At 40.6% G+C, this 22,123-nt stretch overlaps 3 protein-coding genes and 1 long non-coding RNA gene across 4 annotated transcripts; 3 read left to right on the top strand and 1 right to left on the bottom strand.

Annotated features, from left to right (window-relative positions):
- Window positions 1–92: 92 nt before the first annotated feature.
- On the top strand, window positions 93–7,540 carry chp1 (calcineurin-like EF-hand protein 1). Its single transcript, XM_063909317.1, has 7 exons — window positions 93–466; window positions 1,494–1,566; window positions 3,553–3,633; window positions 4,636–4,763; window positions 4,874–4,935; window positions 5,493–5,615; window positions 6,265–7,540. Exons 1-7 carry the CDS (start codon window positions 400–402, stop codon window positions 6,316–6,318), a joined length of 588 nt encoding a protein of 195 aa, XP_063765387.1. The 5' UTR covers window positions 93–399; the 3' UTR covers window positions 6,319–7,540.
- A 574-nt stretch (window positions 7,541–8,114) lies between these two features.
- On the top strand, window positions 8,115–12,250 carry LOC134881782 (uncharacterized). Its single transcript, XR_010168078.1, has 2 exons — window positions 8,115–8,391; window positions 9,113–12,250. It is a non-coding gene; the product is annotated as an uncharacterized LOC134881782 (long non-coding RNA).
- Window positions 12,251–12,471: 221 nt separating this feature from the next.
- oip5 (opa interacting protein 5) lies at window positions 12,472–17,882 on the bottom strand. Its single transcript, XM_063909325.1, has 5 exons — window positions 17,518–17,882; window positions 14,151–14,217; window positions 13,945–14,067; window positions 13,236–13,317; window positions 12,472–12,988 (listed from the first exon to the last, which is right to left on the bottom strand). The coding sequence occupies exons 1-5, from the start codon at window positions 17,675–17,677 to the stop codon at window positions 12,896–12,898; spliced, it is 525 nt and encodes a 174-aa protein (XP_063765395.1). The 5' UTR covers window positions 17,678–17,882; the 3' UTR covers window positions 12,472–12,895.
- Window positions 17,883–18,016: 134 nt separating this feature from the next.
- nusap1 (nucleolar and spindle associated protein 1) lies at window positions 18,017–21,870 on the top strand. Its single transcript, XM_063909705.1, has 12 exons — window positions 18,017–18,193; window positions 18,333–18,401; window positions 18,805–19,005; window positions 19,641–19,788; window positions 19,937–20,011; window positions 20,124–20,236; window positions 20,344–20,394; window positions 20,475–20,626; window positions 20,843–20,997; window positions 21,083–21,199; window positions 21,326–21,431; window positions 21,541–21,870. The coding sequence occupies exons 1-12, from the start codon at window positions 18,119–18,121 to the stop codon at window positions 21,626–21,628; spliced, it is 1,350 nt and encodes a 449-aa protein (XP_063765775.1). The 5' UTR covers window positions 18,017–18,118; the 3' UTR covers window positions 21,629–21,870.
- The last annotated feature ends 253 nt before the right edge of the window (window positions 21,871–22,123 follow it).

The following is a 22,123-nucleotide window of genomic DNA, read 5'->3' as shown; positions in this document are numbered from 1 at the left end:
ACTTGAAATAAGACTTCGTTCGATGACTTTTAACCAGGCAAAGTATTCCGCTACCCATCCCCGTCGGACCAAGCTGTGACAGGGGAGGCGGCCTCTTTCAGTTCCAGCCCACCATGGATGTATAAAGCCCATAAAACAGGAAGAAATCCCGGCCGAAACCTGAAGACGTCCTGGTAGTATCAAAACACGACAGACTATTGAACATCCTTACTATAGAAAACAATTTATCGCAGAGAAAAAGCGTCTCGAGGACAGAAAACTGCTGTTTGAATTCAAACTGAAGCTCTAACGGCTGTTAGCTTCGTTAGCTTGTTTGCTAACTCTGACATAAATCCGGTTTGAGATTCTTCTACAGCTGGTTTAATTTTTGGATTTAAAGACAGCTTTTTAATTTCTACCATGGGATCCAGAGCGTCCACGTTACTCCGAGAAGAGGAGATTGAAGAGATAAAGAAGGAGACTGGCTGTAAGTTTATTCCTGTGTGACATTAGCTTTATATGTGTCGGATTTAACAGCTAGCATTCTTTCAGTAAACTCACTAAGATTAGATTTACTTTATTGATCCTAATTTGGGGGAAAAAAACAATAAAGTTAAACAAAATACGCAGAACAGTGAATATATATACATATCAACAATGAAGAATATATATATATATCTTGAATACACAGAATAAAGACAGTGTACATTATGCCTGTCCTGCCTATCAAACTCCTATTCGTGTAAACATTGAATACAATACACACTTTACCTTTGAGTTAGCAGAATACTTTACAGTTTGAAGTTAAATTGATATCTCAAGGAACCACCTGAAAACAATATAATATGATATAAATCTGTGAATACTAAAAAGGAAGTTGTGCTAATAGCATTTATTGCATGACTCATGGGTTTTATTGCACAAATACACACTCTAAAACAGACCATTTAGAGACCAATGAGCAAAAGTAGGTTTGCTTTCTGCTGGTCCTCTGGAGCTCAAGGAGACTCTCTGTAAGTGTATCCCTGTTAGACATTAGCTTTCTGCACATTGTGACATCAAGGCAACACAATCTAGTGTGTTTCTGTAGCTTAGACTGTCATTGGTGCTCAATGTAATGATGAGATGTGTCCCTTCTATTGTGAATGTGTATATACTTTCTGCTAAGGTTAGTTATATTATTGTATTTGTACCTGGTTTAAAACCATTTTTAACTCCTGCTCAAAAACCCTGCTGCTGTGTGAACATCCTTTCCTAGTTTGGGATAAATGAAATATCTATGCTAACATTCTTTCAGTAAATCCTTAACCAGTGAACTAAAAAGGAAGTTGCGTTAATCGCAGTTATTGCATGATTCTTGGCTGTGTATCTGGGTGGTATTGCACACTCTTAAAAAGACCACTTGGAGCTTAATGCGCTCCAGTATTTGGGTGAAAGTGGTTTTGCCTGAAGCACTGGAAACCTGTTATCTGCTGGTGGTTAACTCTCCCCCCTCTCTGGTGTCCCCCCCCCAGTCTCCCATAGTCAGATCACCCGCCTGTACAGCCGCTTCACCAGCCTGGATAAAGGAGAGAACGGCACCCTCAGGTGAGCCATCACACAAGAGAATAAACACTTTAAAACCAGCCGTGAGTTGGGGCTGATTCGGAGGGTCAGGAGACGGGTATTATTTTATTTTGGAGGAAAAATGTTGAAAGACAAGTGGGAAAAACGTATCGCTATGAAATAAATAAATAAGCTATGAAGGAAATCCAGAAAAACAAGGCAATAGATATATAAATGGAAGGTATTCAATTGAACGCCTCCGAAATACATATAGGTAGGTAGGAAAACATACTTTTTGTATACATCCTCAAATAAATAAACAAGAACATAGATCCATAATGAATATATAGACACAGATTATTCCTTATCGTTTTATATATTAAAATGTGTGGTAAAAATCCTCCTTAAAGCAATGAAAGTGTTTCCTTTTATTTACTGAACTTTATGGACTTTTATTTATGTGTTTGTTGTGATTCAAAACTACCTCTTTTATTGGTTGCCTAAAATCTTTGGGCTGCTTTTTAAATTGTATTTAAAGGAAACTGCCTGCAGGCTATTAATTCCTTTTTATTGGCCGTCTGTCAACATCAGGTAGAGACTTGTGGCGTTCATATCATAAAATAGCAGATGCATTATTATAACTAAGAAGAACAAGAAGTCCTATTTAAAATGGAACAAAAAGCTTGATTATTTCATAAGGGTTTCACTTATTTGGGCTTTATTTGATGTGTGTTGTATTCCTCCCTGTCTGCGCAGTCGTACCACATAAGGGATTTCCGACGCTGATAAACACAGGAATCCAAATTTGAATCTAATAGTGCAGTGATTGAATCGTCTTAGATAAAGGTCAGCCGCAGTGTGAACTCACTCTCAGATGTGGGATTGATAAAGCAAATCTTTATCCTATTATCTGATACCACAGTTAGTACTCAGTCGAGACCTCAGTGTGACATTTCTGTGGTTTGTGATTCACTTCCTGCTCTGGAGTCTGGAAAGAATCAGCAATAGGTGAAGAGACAGGTAATCATTAAAGCTGCTAACAGTCGTTTGGTGTTGCACAGGCTTTAGGTGTTTCCATATTTAGAGATCAGTGTCTAAAGCGTAAAGTAAAACTACATCCCACTACGGGAACTCAATCCTGTGAAGACGTTCTGTTTACGCAACACGCTCTCGGTTCTGCTTGTTCTCCGGTATTTTCAGTCGCCGCTCTCACACATTATTCTCAAGGTGACTTTCTTATCGTGCATTAGTTGCCAAAACACGCGTCTGTTCTGGCGACGGACCGACCGGGTTCACACAGAGTACAGAATGGAATGTTATGTTAACCGTTTTTAAAGTCCAGTATTCTCACACATCTCTTTATCGTCACTTCAGTCAGTAACATGTAGAAACAGCACTGTACATGTTCATGCCCACAAAAGGAAAAAACATGCAAATACAAAACTTACATTTAAAAAAACAAAGAAGTGCAGCAGGTATGGTTGGTCGGGTTACCCAGATGAAGTAAAACCAACAATCCTTCAATATTTCAAAAGTAAAAGCCTGTCTCTTTATTCGTTTGTCTCCTGGGATCTCGCACCAGACGCACGCTAAGCATTCAATAATCATAATCCAGATACAATCCAAGATAACAGCTGGAAAACCGGTGCTGATAAACATTTATGGCCGTAGCTATGAACTCATTTCCCCACCATTGAATTTATTGACACAATTAAGATGTGAGGATAAAGGCTTGAAGAGATGGGACAGTTCTGGGGTTTCATACCCTTGATGAGGCTCGAGTGGTATCCCTTTTTATAGACTAATGAATGAATTCAGTCATAAACAAGTTTGTTTTCCGTCCTTTTTGTGCGTGTATCTTCTCCTGTATTCATCTGCACGTCTGATTTGAAAGAAGAATAGCAGGGAGAGCTTTGTCATGTTTGGATCCCAGTTTAAGATCTTTCCTAATTGATGCAAGGTTTGAGTTGAACAATGTCTCTTTGGAAGTTGTTGATATTGATTTGCCATATTTCTTGTTGTCTGCAGCCGAGAAGATTTCCAGAGGATTCCTGAGTTGGCCATCAATCCTCTGGGAGACAGAATCATCAACGCCTTCTTCCCCGAGGGGTGAGTTAATGCATTTTATTTGAAGGCGCCTTTCTCGGCACTCGAGGACACCGTACATGATACACACACAAAGAGAATAAAAGGAATCAACAATGCAAGTAAACAATAAAAACAACAAGTTATCTGTTGTTGCGCTGTCTCACGCAGGACGGTGCATTTAGGTTTGACTCAGAACCACCACAGATCTGAGCCAGGCTCCAGCTGTGTCTATCCGCCAACTCTAAAGAAAGTCCTCTGGGTTTTTATTTCTGTATTTCCTGCCTCATTCTGTTTTATCAGTCCGTCGGAGGAAAGCCAGATGTTCCCAAACGTATCATTAAAAACCCAAAAGTCAGATGGTGTTTTATTTTTAGCCGCGGCTGGTAATGATTTCTGGAAGTCTTGTTGTTGATCTGGTTTTTCGGATGTTGTTTAACTTGAGGATAGAAGTGGAGCGAGGGTAAACGGTGTTGGGTTACGACTAGTTTGAGGTTCATTGTGTCGCCCTCAGATCGAGTGTAAAGGAAATCTGAGACGCCACAGAGCTGTATAGAAGGCCGTTAAATAGAATATAAATAAAGACTCAAAAACGTGAAAAATGAATAAAGACGATGTGTCTGTGTAGTTCAACGATGTGTTTCAATATTAATATATAAGGGCATTAATTCATTGAAGTCTCTTGAAATAAAGGTTGTCCTTTTTTTAAATCATATATTTTGAATTTAAATAAAATGTGTTTTTATTTATTCTTAAACTTTATTTTAGTCAATTAAAATATTTTAAAAGAAAACTTTAATAATCAGTCAATTTTCAATAAATACATTTCTAATTATTATAAAGAAGAAAATGTATATATTTGAAAAGACAGAAAATAAATACATTAAAACCTCTTGAATCATTTTAAAACAACCCTATGAAACTCTGTTCTATCTATTGAACTTCATTTATTTACAGATTGTTGCGACTATTATTATCTTTTGTCCTTTTTTATTTTGCTGTTTACTATTTTTCTCTGTCTCTCAGAGAGGACCAGGTGAACTTCCGGGGCTTCATGAGGACTCTGGCTCACTTCAGGCCCATCGAGGACAACGAGAAGAGCAAGAACGCCGCCGTCAGCGAGCCGCTCAACAGCCGGACCAACAAGCTGCTCTGTGAGTGACAGCACGGTCACGGGGGGGGGGGGGGGGGGGGTCACCATCACAGCGTGTCACACAGTGAGGTCACTCTGTCCGTCCTGACTCTTTTACTTTTATTTTCCCAGTTGCTTTCCGACTGTACGACCTGGACAGAGATGACAAGATCTCCCGGGATGAGCTGCTGCAGGTGAGAGGACCGCTGAGTCCCTGCGTGTGTGTGTGCGTGTGTGTGTGTGTGTGTGAGTGTGAGTGTGTGATTGCAAATGTGCTTTTCCTTCAAGGAAATCTTTTGTTATTGCCTCTTGAAATATTTGCTTTTGACTCTGTTGAACAAAAGCTGTTGTGCAATATCTAAGTGAAGTGCTCTGCTGTGGGTGAGCAGACTTCGCCCTGAGCTGATAGTGACGTGATTTCTCACCTTAACTTCAGGCTCTCCAGACGCTCCTGTGTTTTGCCTCACTGCGTCTTATTTGTTGTCACATCTGACCTGGGTTTGTGTGACATTGTGCGACCTGTAATTGCTGTAAGCTCGGGGTTTAATGACTCAGACACACGTCTCTTGTTTTGCGCAAAACACTTGTGTAGCCGACTCTGTGTGACGGCCAGCCTCAGTACCGCTGCCTGTATTCAATCTCTACAGTCGTGTGTGTTCAACCATAATTACTACAAATGATCCTGTCATACTGTTGGGCAGACATCAGGACCATTACTCATGTTGTTTCATGCCTCTTGTTCCCCCCCCAGGTGTTACGGATGATGGTGGGTGTGAATATCTCTGACGATCAGCTGGGCAGCATCGCAGACAGAACCATCCAGGAGGCGGACACCAACGGAGACAACTCCATCTCCTTCAACGAGTTCATCAAGGCACGGTTCACACAAAGCTCTCTGTTTTATTCATCCTCAGGGCTTCGAGTGGAGGATAACAACGTGCCGTGCTATTTGAAGCTTCTGTGGCATGAATCAAAGTAACACACACATGGGATTTGCTTTGGTGTTTGATGGTGCAAGAGGAACAAAGAGAGCTAGTATAGGACTTCCACTTGAAGCCAGTATGTTTCCACAGTTGCAGATAAGCTTACATTTATATAATTACTGTTGTGTTATTTGGTGAATTACATTCTAGACTTGTGATCCAAACACTTCCTATATAACTCCTGAGCGTTATCAAGTCAAAAAGCATTCATCAAGAAAAGGATGTACGTTATCACTTTAATAGTAGGTAGGCTCTGTTGTGATTGGTCAACTGCTTAGTGATGTCCCGCCCCTTTTAGCCTATTGTGTACAATTTGTTGGAGCGCTAGCCAATAGGCGCTCGAGTGTTACATAGTGATGTCACTACACGCAGAGGGAGACCAAGCCTGTATTAACCACAGAACCATGAATTAGTTTTTATACAAACACAATACTGTGTGTGTGTGTGGTGTGTGGTGTGTGTACACTTATCAGCCTGAGTCTATCAAACATTCCAGAACTCTCAGACATATTAACGAACCTCTCCCGTTCCCTTCCCCAGGTCTTGGAGAAGGTGGACGTGGAACAGAAGATGAGCATCCGGTTCCTGCACTAAACGGCTGCTGTTTCGTGTTTTTGTTTTTATTTTATTTTGAGCAGAGCTTCAACACGCGGGTTGAAGCCAGACCTCCCAGCGGGCCACACTACCAGAACACGCTGTCGCCGGGTAGATCACCTCATAGATCCTGTACACAAAGGGAAGAGTCACGTGCCTTGGGTTGTTTTATGCAATGTGTCGCCGTGTTGTTGGGACCATTATTTATTAGAAAACATTTAGAGGGTTCCACTTCTCACAGGAGATTTATTTTCTAGGTACGATAACGCGTTCACTAGCTCATACATGTTGTGTCTTTGTCTCTATAAATATGCAACGGATTAACGTGTAACCTGTGTGATTCCACGTGAAAACAGACGCTGTTTTTAATGCTAACATGACTCCTTATCTGCGACGGCCTGAGTTTAATACTCGATGTGAAGCTGGACACACGTTTTGTGTTGGACTCACTGAAGTGCCATGGTTTGGTTCTCCTGCGTCACTGAAGATCTCAACAGTGAACCATGTTTGTGAATTATTGTTCTCATAATCTAGCTACTGCCAGTAGATTGTACCTGTAGGATTTAACCAAAGTGAGTTCCATGCTATTTGAAGCTCCTGCTGGATCTAGAACATGTTAATTAACCTCTCGTTAACCGGGCTATAGTGGGTCTTCCCTGATACTTTGAATTGGTATCTCCAGATTTAGCTGCCAATGGCCTGATTTAAAAAAAGTGTTAACCCCTTATTGAGTCTCCTGAGAGCCCTGTGGTGGAGAGGGGGCTGTTAGAGGTAAGACTACAAACAAGTACATCCAGAATAGTGCTTAATGCATTTATGATATCAGCTGCTACGGAAAAGATTTAGGACCAGGCATAACGGTGAAAGCATCTCAATATTTCCCCCCGTGTCTGGCCGCTAACACCGTGTTTAAATGTTGACGTCCGCACTGCCTCAACATTCAACTCATTTCCCCATTTCTCAGTTCCAGCTGCTTTAGAGAACCAGATGCTTTAGAGAACCAGATGCTTCTATAATATATATTTTCTGTACAGGCCAAGTGTGACTTTTAATCCTTAAAGTGAGTTTGTAAAATCATCCCCCTGCAGCAGCCGCCTGCAGGAAATACGATGTATTGATCATTATGTGATTAGCAATCAGATATGATTCACATGTTATGTGATGTTGGTATTATCTACAGTAATTCATCATTTCGATTTGAATAAAATGAAGTGCCATGCTCGCTGTGTGTCAATGGTTTCCCTTTGTGTCTGCTCTGTCCTTATTTTGGACACTTATTTGTCTTAAAAAAGGTGATTTTGGTGCGTGAACAAATGTATAAAATATATAAACGCACTAACAGATGTACTGAATGTGAGATGTTATACTTCAACTAACATAAAGGTCATGATCAATAAATATTGGTTTTGATTAATTGTTATTTAGTCTATCATAGGTACGAAAATATGTAGACATGTAACTAAAGTAACTAATTTAAATATCTATAGAATATAAAGTGGACAAAAACCCAGTAGAATAAGAGGTGTGTCCCCTGTGGTGATACAATGCTGCATTGATTAGTCATTAGGTCACATGGAAGCTATTGAAGACCATAAAGACTTTAAAACTAATATTCCTATCAAACACGAAAAAGCCTGTATTTTATAATCTTCTTAAACCACAAAAAAAATACAGATAGACGAATTTAAAATACTTGTAAAAAAAAGTGAATGAAATAAGAATTGCGTCCGGGGCGGGCTTTGTAGTTTGATTGACAGGTCTGCTGACCAATCCCCGCCCACTCCTGTTGTCTCGTAGTGATAGAGCAGCAAACATGGCGTAGAGCGGAGGGTCTGCAGAGACGGGGCCGAGGGGAGCTTCTCCTCTCCGGGCTGAAAGGAGGGAGGAAAGGGGGCCCGACCGACGGTGTTCTACGGTGGAATCTTCTCTGAGTATCCCCTCACTTGGCACGGCTTCTGTCCTTGCAGTTAACCCGGTAAGACGCCCGGTTCTGCGGACCTGAGTGTGTGAGCGTAGAAGAAGAAAGGCTTTGTTTACCTGCTGCAGCTGAAACACCTGCATCACCACACCAAGGTCAGTGCTGTGAACCATCCGAACCAGCTCTACTTCAAACCTTTCTGCGGGTTGTTTCCTATTCAAAGACCGGGCACTGTGTTTCACGAGCGTTTCATTAATTATGCTGCTATCTAATTTACCAAAATGAACCTTGTGTAGAAAGGATTGCTAGGTATGTGTGTATTTTAAGTCACTGTCATTCTTTTCTGTAGCTGCTCCCATTCCTTTGTTTAAATATTAGTGGGTGAACACACAGAATAACCATTGTGATAAGATGTTTGATAGAATAAAAACAACCTTCTTATTACGCTGGAAACTCAAAATCACACACAATTGATAAACAGTGTGTAATACAGGCAGTACAAATGGAATAGCAGAAAGAGAAAAACTAATCTAAGTAAATTAATTAGAAAAGTAAATTACAACAATATACAAACAAAGAATCCATATTTTAGATTTTTTTATGTATATTTCTGTTGTTTTCTGTGTTTTAAATCACATTTCCAAGTTTTTGACCGAAAGTTGGATGAAACTTGACATTTGAAGATGTTGTCTTGGATTTTAGGATGTTGCATCTTGTATTTTTCCACCTTTTTTGACCTAAATGAATCCGGTCATTAAGAAGTAGATCTTTAGAAGACATCATCCTCTTCTCTTTCAGCTGCTCGGCTTAAGAGGAGATCAAATTTACACATTAATAAAAAATAATGAAGGCCTTCTGTGTGGATTTATATTCTAGGATGGTTTCTCCGGTGAAAGCCGCTGAAGCGCAGGACTGGAGGAACATCTCATCTCAAATCTGCTCCATCAGCCGGACCCGGACCCGCAGACCTGGGGAGGGATTTTTGGACGTCTCCTTCCTGCTGTCGCTGGGACACTGGCCTTCTCTCCTCCACCCCTCAAGCCTCAGTATCAGCCCGGTTCTGCAGCCTGATGACCGGGACGTCTGCTGAGACAGTGGGATCCCATCATGCACTCTGTCTGCGTCTACATGCAGCCAAATCCTGGCTTTGCAGTCCCTAAATATGCTCCATCATTTGGGTGTTTCTTGTCAGATTTGGCTGCATGTAAACACTCCCTGAATACGTATTTTCTCCCTCCTGGGATCAAAGTGAAGACACAAGATACTGTAGCATAGATCAAGGCCTGTGATTTACTCAGACTCATAGGGTGTTTTATTTCATTTAGTACACTACCTCATCGCCACAACTAGTCCAGTGAGATCAGTACGAGCCTCCGGATGGCTGTCAGCACCACAGCAGTTATACTGTGTTCCCGGGTTCATTTACTTTAAGGGACGTTGTTGACAGACGTTATTTACTTTAACTTCTTCAAATATTTTAAGGAGAACTCTCAAACTGTGGTCTCCATATGCATCTGTCTTTAGTGTAAAGTCTGCAGGTGAATTAAGAAGATTTAAGAGATGGAATTGGCAGTATTCCCCTCAAACGCAGTCAGATTTTCTTCCCTTATTAATCCCATTTCTGGTCCTTCAGGCTTCCTTACATTTTTTAAATTGCAAATAAGTTCATAAATCAAAAAAACTGGTATTAAAATGTATTAAATGAATCCATTTAAATAGAAAAAGAGCTCAAACATGGGAAGTATAGTTTGATCAATTGTTCTTTTCTCATTATCTCCAAATAATAAGAAACATCCATTTAAAAAAAGCCAAACAAATGCCTCTGAAGGTCACGCAGATGAAGGGAAATGCATGTATGGTTATTCTAAAAAGGTGATGAGGAAAAGAGGAGCATTAAGAATGAATTATATTTTATATATTCATTTATAATATTTGGTCTTATCCTGGATATGTCACCGTTTTTGCTCTCGTTTAGGACTTAGGAGCTGCAGGAAAGACAGATTTAATCCTTTGCTTTGACACTAAATAACCCAAACATATCAAACTGTAAGTCCAGTAAGCAGAGAGGAGCCTCTTCTGAAGGAAACCCTGGTCCCATTTTCCCCGTTTAGTTTTATTTGTATATGAAAAAGGCAAAAAAAAATACTACCGGGATTTGTGCAATATTTGATCCTGACTGTCATGTTGTTGACCAAACTGTATATTGTAAACAAAACAAGTGACGAGTTGTTTGAAAGCAACAAAATCACCAATGTCTTCCATTAAGATTTGTATAGAGTCATGAGCATCAGCTTCTCCAGCGGTGCGGACCTTATCGTAGCCGTGCATGACCCGTAGTGACGCTCGCTTCCTGGGGAATCAACATCCAGACTGACGAGGAGATCAAAACCACGTCAGTAAAATAAAGAAAAAACACCTTTTTAAAATCGGCCACGTCTAGATCCTGCTGAACCATTAGACGAATGCAAAGTCTCCTCGGGTGTAGACTTAAAAAAAGTGTGATTTTAGGTGGAAATGCTCCTTATAACGAGTGCTTTCTATCAGACCTGCTGTAGCAGAAATGATATCCATGCATGCTTGAGGGTTAAAATAATAAGGCATTTGTGACGCAGAAAATCTCCTTAAATCGAATCTCTGACGTGGTGGAGAAATGCTAGATTTGGATATAATCTTTAGGGTTTTAGTGCTAGACTTTAATCATCATGTTATTGTACATAATACCTCATAGTTTCGGGATTCAGAGCGAGATATTTTAATCCATAAAATTGTATTTGATTATAGGTTTTAGAAGCAATAACCTACAATAATGCATGAGTTTAGTGCCAGGGTGTACGTGTTAAAGGAGGGTGTAATGCCCCCCCTCCTGTGTAGCATTATATTTCCTTTTTATTATAATTATTAAAGGCGAGTTGCATAATATCCGGCTTTAGAATACAGTATCACTAATGAAGGCTTGGGATGCTTCCTGCAGAACACGTGAGGACACATGTAGCATCACATATCACAGACTTCTATTTTTCCCTGTTTTTTCTTAACACCAGAGTACATGAGAGATGCTTTAAAGAGGCCCTATCATGCTCTGATGTTCAGAAAGATCTTTATTTCTCTCATACTGTCGCTCTCTTTTCACCCTCTGTCTGAAACCAGAGTCCACTCTGCTCTGATTGGTTAGCTGGTCGGCTCCGTTGTGACACTTAGAGCCTATCACGCGCTCCTATTGGTGTAAGAGCACCGTGTTTCGTGGTGATGTAAACACAGGAGTCCGATGGAGGCGTTTCAGGCACAAAAACCACACAGCAGGAGAGGGGAACCCCAAAGTGCTTAATGGGGCCTCTTTAATTATACATCTAGTAGCATTTTCTAAATCCAACCCCTTGATTTCAGTACCTGTGGTTGCAGAGGTTTCACTGACTGAACTTGAAAAGCACTTTCTCTCGATGTACTGACTTGCACTGTCGTCATCCTGTCTCTGAATACTGTGTTCTAAACATACCGCTCTACACGGGGATTTATAATCACACTTTATATCAACAAGTAGGCGTCTAAGCAAGCTTGAGTATACGGGGGGTTTAAAAAATATGCATGACTTAGAATAACGAATGATTTGTATTGCATGCAATAATCCGACTCTGTAATGTGGATGAGTGTAACTAGGCGTTTGAGATGTTCTGTGACAAAGAGACAACCTGGGGACGGTTTGTTTGACACAACAGCATGTGGAAGAAGCTTTTTACTGACTGAACTGCACCAAAAAACTGAAGATATACCTTATAACACTCCCTGTTGTGTCAAACAGGACCACCGTGCAGCTGGAGTCACTGCTCAGCCTTCTGTTCCCACGAAAAGAATAAACTAAAGTTTGATTCTCGATGACATTACTGTAGAAACTATGCACTCCAGAGGGAGGAGATGGGCATGCTTGTTACGTGTGAGCCTTTTGTCTGGTTTTGTATTAACACAAAAAAAGAAATCTGTATCAGAAATTCAGCAATAAAATGCAGCATGGTGCCAACAGGACGTCTGCGTGTCCGTGATTACACGTTGTCTTCATCTGAAGCCTCTCCAAAAGTCAAGATGCATGCTCTCAAACTAAATACTACTACTCGTGAGGATGAGTGTTGACCTGGCCAGGAGGGAGTTAGCTTAGCATAAACACTGGATGTAGCATAAAAAACATCACCTAAAAACCCAATGAAACATTCATTATTGCTGCGTGTTTAAACCCTTTACAGAAGTGAAGGTGTGTTCTATTGCCTTTATTTACAGAACAGGATGTACAACAAAGATAGAGACAAAACAGGACAGATGCTATCACAAGTGAACCCTTATGATCTCTCTCTATATAAATATATGTGTTTCCAAAAACTAGAAAGCACGCTCACAATTTATAACGTTAGGAAATTGTCGTTTCAAAGCGCTTCCATTTTCTGAGTGAGTCCAACATGTGTTAATGCACGTGCCGTCCCAAAACAGATTCAGGGATGGAAACAACAGACAGGAGTGCTGCACTACAATACCCACAATGCATCTGCAGCATACAAAGTCCACAATCTGCAGAGCTTTATTAAATGAGTGAGCAAGGCTGAGAGAAAGGCCTGCATTACAGACGTTTGTAATAACAATTTACAACACAAACACGTCCGGAGGTTTCCAGACGGATTAAAAACTCTGGCTGACAGACACCCCGCTGTTAGACAGTCTGCTCTGACATAGTGACAGCAGATCCATCTGCGCTTCAACCTCCTGCTGCATCTGCGGTAGAAACAGATGTGTGTTATCAGTGAAAGACATTTCTTTTTGCACAATTTCTAGCCTGGACTTTGTTCTACACAGAAGTCCTGAAAACATGGAGGCTTAAAGAAAAACTCTTAACGCTTTTAACCTCAATTAACAATTAATCAATTAACCTCAATTAAGACATTGAACTGTTTCAATTTACCAGATCAGATAACCAGTGAAACGTCACGTCTAGGATGCACTGAGCACTGTTGAGTCTCACCTGGTCCATGCTCGCTCTGAGGTGCTTCATCTCAAAGGTGAGTGAGGAGGCGTTCACCATGGCGCTGCGTTTCAGGATGTAACTGCAGAGGGGAGACAGGAAGTGAAACCAGCTATCACTTCTGGGGGGTGCATGTTTAATCCAAGAAACGTAAATACAACACAGCAGTATCCAGGTAAACAACAACCTTAATCAGGCCTGATTTTAATGCAAAGAATTGTCACTAAGCAGGAACAAAACTCAAAGACACAGGCGGAGGTCCTGGTCCAGGCTCTGGTCCTCTCACACCTCCGACCTCTACAGCTAATTCAGAATGCTGCAGACCGACTTGTGTTCAACCTCCCCCAGTTCTCCCTCACCTCACCTCACCTCTCCTCCCTGCACTGGCTGCAAGAATCCGCTTCAAGACACGGTCAAACCATACACTCCACCACATGCACTTGGCTCTGCATCAGCCAATCAGCTTGCTAATCCCTCACTGCGAAGTGGACCCAGCCCCCCCCCGTACAAAGACACCCTGTTTCCCACTGATATCAGGAAAGCAGAGAGTCTATATATCCTCCGTTGCAAACTGAAGACCCTTATGTAATGTCCCAAACACACAAAGCTGAGCAGAAATGCTCTGTGTTTCGTCTCTACGCTGATCTTTTAAAAAGCCACTCCCTTGTTTATTTGAGGCCGCAGTAAACACAGAAGTGAATCTGCTCACCAGGTGATGTTTGTTTTGTGCAGCAGGAACATGGAGCGGACCGCAGCCAGACCGGGCGGAGAGGAGTGGATCACTGAACCCACGGCGAAGCGGCAGCCTCTGCACTTCAGAGAGCTGTAGATGCTGAGAGCAAACACACTGCGGTGAAGACAAACAGGAAGCTGGGAGATAGGAAAACAAACACATCCTTCGGTCACGTTACTCACCAATCCACCATTTCCCCTTTGGATCCCGACTTCATGGTCTCACTGACCACAACGTCACCGGTTACTCCTGAAGGGAGAGGAGCAGAACAGTGTGGATTAATATGGTATTATAGAGTAGCACCACAATACAGATTAAAAGCAGGACAGGTTGAAAGAGATCTCAGTTAAAATCACAAAATAAAGAATCAATTTAAAAGTTAAATAATACAAACAAATACAAACAAATACAAACAAATACAAACAAATACAAACAAATACAAACAAATACAAGGCTAACGCATGGAGTTAAAATAACAGAACAAAAGACCTTCATATTAATAATAAATAATAATAGTATCACTAAACAATTCATACATGTACATATAATAAAATATAGCATTAAATAAAACCTGTTTATGTAATCATATTTAAAATAATATTAATCAAATAAATACATAAAATAAAATAAAGTTAAAGAAACATTTCAATAAAATAAAAACAACAGTGTTGATTTGTAAAACATGCCAGGTAAAGAGTTAGCAAAAGGTAAAGACAACATTTCATTTGTGCAAAGTGCAGCAGGTTCTCCATCAGATATGAAATAAATCAGACTGTAGTTCACCTGCAGTAAATCCAGCAGCTACCCTGCAGTATACAAAGCATTCAAACTAGCTGCACCTTTACCAGCTCTGAGAACACTTTAATGATCAATCATTATAAAACATATCAGAGATATTATTCTGAAATGGACCAATCAGACAATGACTACTTTTACTGTCGCTACTTTAAGTACATTTAGAGGAGAGTACTTTCTACTTTCACTGGAGGAACATTTAGAATACTTTCACTGTGACAGAGTATTCCTACACTCTGGTACTTCTACTTTACTCAAGTACAAGACCTGAGTACTTCTACTTTACTCAAGTACAAGACCTGAGTACTTCTACTTTACTCAAGTACAAGACCTGAGTACTTCTACTTTACTCAAGTACAAGACCTGAGTACTTCTACTTTACTCAAGTACAAGACCTGAGTACTTCTACTTTACTCAAGTACAAGACCTGAGTACTTCTACTTTACTCAAGTACAAGACCTGAGTACTTCTACTTTACTCAAGAACAAGATCTGAGTACTTCTACTTTACTCAAGTACAAGACCTGAGTACTTCTACTTTACTCAAGTACAAGACCTGAGTACTTCTACTTTACTCAAGAACAAGACATGAGTACTTCTACTTTACTCAAGTACAAGACCTGAGTACTTCTACTTTACTCAAGTACAAGACCTGAGTACTTCTACTTTACTCAAGTACAAGACCTGAGTACTTCTACTTTACTCAAGTACACGACCTGAGTACTTCTACTTTACTCAAGTACAAGATCTGAGTACTTCTACTTTACTCAAGTACAAGACCTGAGTACTTCTACTTTACTCAAGTACAAGACCTGAGTACTTCTACTTTACTCAAGTACACGACCTGAGTACTTCTACTTTACTCAAGTACAAGATCTGAGTACTTCTACTTTACTCAAGTACAAGATCTGAGTACTTCTACTTTACTCAAGTACAAGATCTGAGTACTTCTACTTTACTCAAGTACAAGATCTGAGTACTTCTACTTTACTCAAGTACAAGATCTGAGTACTTCTACTTTACTCAAGTACAAGATCTGAGTACTTCTACTTTACTCAAGTACAAGATCTGAGTACTTCTACTTTACTCAAGTACAAGATCTGAGTACTTCTACTTTACTCAAGTACAAGACCTGAGTACTTCTACTTTACTCAAGAACAAGACCTGAGTACTTCTACTTTACTCAAGTACAAGACCTGAGTACTTCTACTTTACTCAAGTACAAGATCTGAGTACTTCTACTTTACTCAAGTACAAGACCTGAGTACTTCTACTTTACTCAAGTACAAGACCTGAGTACTTCTACTTTACTCAAGTACAAGACCTGAGTACTTCTACTTTACTCAAGTACAAGACCTGAGTACTTCTACTTTACTCAAGTACAAGACCTGAGTACTTCTACTTTACTCAAGTACAAGATCTGAGTACTTCTACTTTACTCAAGTACAAGATCTGAGTACTTCTACTTTACTCAAGTACAAGATCTGAGTACTTCTACTTTACTCAAGTACAAGACCTGAGTACTTCTACTTTACTCAAGTACAAGACCTGAGTACTTCTACTTTACTCAAGTACAAGATCTGAGTACTTCTACTTTACTCAAGTACAAGATCTGAGTACTTCTACTTTACTCAAGTACAAGATCTGAGTACTTCTACTTTACTCAAGTACGAGATCTGAGTACTTCTACTTTTACTCAAGTACAAGACCTGAGTACTTCTACTTTACTCAAGAACAAGATCTGAGTACTTCTACTTTACTCAAGTACAAGATCTGAGTACTTCTACTTTACTCAAGTACAAGATCTGAGTACTTCTACTTTACTCAAGTACGAGATCTGAGTACTTCTACTTTTACTCAAGTACAAGACCTGAGTACTTCTACTTTACTCAAGAACAAGATCTGAGTACTTCTACTTTACTCAAGTACAAGACCTGAGTACTTCTACTTTACTCAAGTACAAGATCTGAGTACTTCTACTTTACTCAAGTACAAGACCTGAGTACTTCTACTTTACTCAAGTACAAGACCTGAGTACTTCTACTTTACTCAAGTACAAGACCTGAGTACTTCTACTTTACTCAAGTACAAGATCTGAGTACTTCTACCTTTACTCAAGTACAAGATCTGAGTACTTCTACTTTACTCAAGTACAAGACCTGAGTACTTCTACTTTACTCAAGTACAAGACCTGAGTACTTCTACTTTACTCAAGTACAAGATCTGAGTACTTCTACTTTACTCAAGTACAAGATCTGAGTACTTCTACTTTACTCAAGTACAAGATCTGAGTACTTCTACTTTACTCAAGTACGAGATCTGAGTACTTCTACTTTTACTCAAGTACAAGACCTGAGTACTTCTACTTTACTCAAGAACAAGATCTGAGTACTTCTACTTTACTCAAGTACAAGATCTGAGTACTTCTACTTTACTCAAGTACAAGATCTGAGTACTTCTACTTTACTCAAGTACGAGATCTGAGTACTTCTACTTTTACTCAAGTACAAGACCTGAGTACTTCTACTTTACTCAAGAACAAGATCTGAGTACTTCTACTTTACTCAAGTACAAGACCTGAGTACTTCTACTTTACTCAAGTACAAGATCTGAGTACTTCTACTTTACTCAAGTACAAGATCTGAGTACTTCTACTTTACTCAAGTACAAGATCTGAGTACTTCTACTTTACTCAAGTACAAGATCTGAGTACTTCTACTTTACTCAAGTACAAGATCAGAGTACTTCTACTTACTCAAACACACGATGGAGTTCACACACTCCCCACACACACTCAAGGAATCCCCCAGCACGGTGCTGCACCGCAGACAGTGGAGGGTCATCCACTGTGTGAGTCCTTCCTCTGCACCCGTCTTCTCTGCATGGCGGTATAAAACAGAGCCATCAAACTCCATCGTTATTCAGTGTTTACAGTTTTACAGAGCCTTGTTTCCCTCCTGTGGATTTCGAAAAACCTTCTTCTTCTTTGGTGTTTAGAGGCGATCGGCTGCGTTACTGCCCACTACAGGATACATCAGGAAACTACGTTCTCCAAACATAATCAAAAATGTATAAGCAAATAAACTTCACGTCTTTAAAAATGCTTGTTTGACTTGTTTTAAATGGTGAAATATGAAACCATCCGTTGATCGATAAATGGATTAAAAAACGTTCCTTCTCTCTGATTGGCTGCGAGGCACATCCGGTAACACACGGGAGCCAATCAAACGGCTCCTGCCGCTGTGTTTTGAATCGCAGTATTTTTTAACCGTTAGCTCCTCCAGTCCACACCTCGGTTAGAAGCGTAACGTGTGTGCTGCCTTTCTCTCTAAAACGGAATAAAATACAACAAGAAGATGGACTTGGACTCTATGAAATATGCTGAGCTGAGAATCATCGCTAAGCAGCTCGGGCTTAAAGGCAATATGAAGGTATGGAGCTGTCCTATTTAAATTAACTCAGAAAGTACAGGTTTGTTTCAGCTGAGTTCATGCTAACGGTCACTGTGAGCTAACGTCTGAATGTGTGTGTTGATGCTCACTATCATGACGTTTCTTTGTGCTAAAACAGGCTGCAAAACTCCTGAACGCGATCAAGCAGCATTATCACCAAGAAAAGGACAAAGAGGAGGAAGTGCAGGTACTTTAATCCTGACAAGTGGTACTGTTTTATTCCTAAATGTGTCTTAAATCCTGTCCGTTTGTTATTTAAACAATGATAACGTATTGTTCTCACATCCTTCCTAATTTCATTTAAATGTAAAGCATCTACAACTACTTTACCCACTTGTGTAATGAGTATATTATCCCATGTTTTTATTTTTTGGTGTTAGGTTTGTCTATTATGATGACTTTTTTATATTGTAGTATCTATTGATCTATCTCTCTACTGTTAGTGTGTGTATTCACTGTGTATGTGCAATGTGTGTATGTGCTAAACACACTGCTGTGAAAATGTCCCAGTTTGCAACCCGAAGAAATCTAATCTTAACATGTGTTTGTGTTCTTGTTGTTGTTGTTGTTTTTATTGTGGTGTTTTTCAGGAGCAAGAGGAAGATGTCCCTGCTGCTGTGGAAGAAGATGAGGCTGTGACACCGGACAGTGGTGAGGAGAATGAAGAGGTTTCCTGCCCCACCTTGTTTGTGAACACGCGTCGGGGCAAAGGAACCGGTACCAAGAGAAAACTCTCTGATACTGCGACAGCGACCGGGTGTGAGGACAAGTCACCCCCGAGAGACGCCCAGGTATTACTCTTCATCACATACTCAACTCTAATGTTTGACTCGACAAGTTAAAGAGCAATTGTTTGGAGTAGATATATTTATTGGAAAGATTTGTTGTATAGAATACGGAAGTTCACATTCCTTTTTTCATTACAACTTAACAGAGATATAAAGTACTAGAAAATAACCCCTTTAACCCTATGGTATATTTGGTACATCATGCATAACTGTTTGGTATTAATAAACCTAGAAAGTTCAACAATAAGGATTTCACGGTGATAAGATATCCAGAAAATGATCAAAATACTCTTCAAGTTTCTGGTTTTTTCCTGGCATTACTGTAGGATTTCCAGTTTTGAAGTAAACATATTTTCTGCAGCCCACAGTTACACGAAGGAAATGCTTCTCATTATGAATCATTTTAAGAGATTTGAATATTTCAGGAAATGTGACAGCGTGTGTTTATAAATGCTCTCGGTCCAGAGCATGTAAAGAAGAGTCCATGTATTTCAAAAAACATCTTGAACGTGTGTATTCATATTCCTCATTGGTAAAAAGATGCACAGTGGTTACTAGGACCCCTCTGCAGGATTCTCTTTGCATAGTGCCGGTTCTTTTTGCATTCAAGAGGATTAAAAACTGGTGTTTCTTTGAAGGTTGACACGGATGTGGTCCCATCTGCTGCACCCTGTGGAGCTAAGAAGAGGAAAGTGTCCTCTGCCAAGGATTCTGATAAAAGTGAGATTCCTCAGGAGCCCCAGACCTCTGACAGCGAGCAGCAGCCGGACATTAAGGAGGAAGCAGGTCAGTAGTGCACACTTGTTAGTGGTAAATTATGTTTGCATTGAACAGCATGTTCCCTCAGACAGTCAGAAGCAACATATGTTTCTTGACTCCAACTCTGATCACATACTCATCCTTTATTTGAACTACTTTTTAAATATCTGCACAGAGAAAGCTCCCAAAGCCGGTAAAATCCCTCGACTCCAGGCGAAGAACAAGCTGATGTTGAAGCCTATCACTCCCAGTAAGTACTCTTCCTCTCTTAAGAACCAAAACTTCTGAGACCACACAGCAGCAAGGCAGTGATTCACCCCCACAAACCCTCCAGTTAACTTTTTATAAATGTCTTTTTTTAGACTTCAAGAAACTCCACGAGGCTCACTTCAACAAGATGGAGTCCATCGACTCTTATGTCCAGAGAAAGACTAAGCAGATGGAGTCTTTGAGGAGCTCAGCTAAGGAACTGAAGGTATTTTAAAGAAGCTCAGCAGTGTGTGATAATCATCCAGATCAACTTAAGTGTTCACCTGTAGGAGCACCTGCTGTGTTGTTAAAGGGTTCTGTTTTTGTTTTCAGCCTCTGTCTGAAAAAACCAAACTGCAGAAAGTCGATGCCAAAGCTAAAGTGGTGAGTATGACCTCCAGCTGCAGTATATCGATCACTTCCTGTGCCGTGAAGGTGCTCACCTGTGTGCGTTTATTCTGCAGCCGGCGAGCCAGAGTCGTGCCTCCATTTTCAGCCCCATCCTGCCGAGCAAGAAACCTGCCGAGGACAAACGCAGGAACAGCAAAGCTAAACCTGGGAAGGAGGCGGCTCTGTTCAGACCGCATGTCCTCTCCACGCGCAGGATCAACGTGAGGTGAGGGGCTTTCTTTGGACTTTGGGACGGAAATGATTAAACCATTCCAGGAACTTTAGCAAGTAGCTAGCAGTGTCTGGTGATGTTTCAACCTCTCAGCCTCTCTGGGATAAATACTTTCCTGTCTCGACCACAACAAACAGGAAGAAGCAAACGCAATGAATCCACGACAAGAAAGGAACTGTAATTTAACAAATGTGTCGCGTGTGTTTGCAGGTTCTCTGAAGCCACTCATGACAACGAGAATAAGAAATCTCTGCTGAAGACGCCGGCGCGCATGTCTCTGTGCAGGGCCTCGAGCACGCCACTGAAGCAGACCCCGGCTGAGGGAGAGAAAACTGTCAAGACTTTCGCTGCCACTAAAGCTCCAGGTACCATTGCCTTTAAGTCCTCAGCATTACATCTGAATATAGTAGAGTATAGAGTGATTGCGTTAACTTTTTGACACTTCCAAAGGAGCCTTTGTTTTCACCGGCAACACGAGTGCTGTAATCACCCCCGGGACACAGAAGAAGCCGACCTTTGACCTGAAGGCCAGTCTGTCTCGTCCCCTCTCATACAAGCCGCACACAGGTACAAAACCACCTTCAATTTCTACCTTGAAATATAGTATTGAAATCCTAAATGCTTTTTTATTGACCTTAAAGCCACGTATATTATCCTTTAGAAATGGCTTTTTAAAACACGTTATTTTTAAAGGTAAACTGAAGCCGCTCGCAGACGCCAACGAAAACCCGGCAGCAAACAAATCGCTGGTCTCCAACTCCCATCAGAAGAACTACAAACAGCACCAAGTCGGGACACGGTAGGTTCAACATCAAAGCGCACACACACACACACACACACACACTCACACTCTGATATCAACACACAGCGTCAGCCGCTCATGGATGCTTGTGTTTTTCATATTTCAGGGGGGACAGGAGAGTGAAGCACGAGGAAGTCCGGAAGCAGAAGAAGGAGAATCTGCTCGGGGCCCGGAGAGGCCTCGTCATGGTGTAAAAAGAATATCCCGCTTGTTTGTACAGCTTGTTTTCCTGTAAATATTTTACTGTCTGGCTACTTTTAGGAAGCTCTAATCCTCTGCTTGTTCTTTACCCACTGTGTTTCCTCGTTTTTAGCCTTAGCGATGCTTCTGTGTATTTTGGACACAATTCTACTGGTACTTTTGTTCTTAAAAATGAGATTTGCTTTGTTTTATGATTTTTTTTGGGAACGGCTGATAAAAAGACATTGATACTAAATATTCCCTTGTTTGCTTTCCTTCATTTTCCTCCCAGAACACAGGGATTTTTACCTTTGCAGACCATTTACATGCAAACACACTAGAGGAGTTGGAAACCCCTAAAAAGCACATTAGGGCCTCTTAACAACAACATAAACAACTTTGGTTTTGACGTGACATAACTGAGATTGAGAAGTCATAAATGTGTGCTTGATCACATTTGGATATTTTCACAACTATAAAATACCTAAATATGGCTTTAAAAAGTTCTA

The sequence above is a fragment of the Eleginops maclovinus genome, chromosome 19 (genome assembly GCF_036324505.1).
Source record: "Eleginops maclovinus isolate JMC-PN-2008 ecotype Puerto Natales chromosome 19, JC_Emac_rtc_rv5, whole genome shotgun sequence".
NCBI lineage: Eukaryota > Metazoa > Chordata > Actinopteri > Perciformes > Eleginopidae > Eleginops > Eleginops maclovinus.
This window is presented reverse-complemented; position numbering and strand designations above follow the sequence as displayed.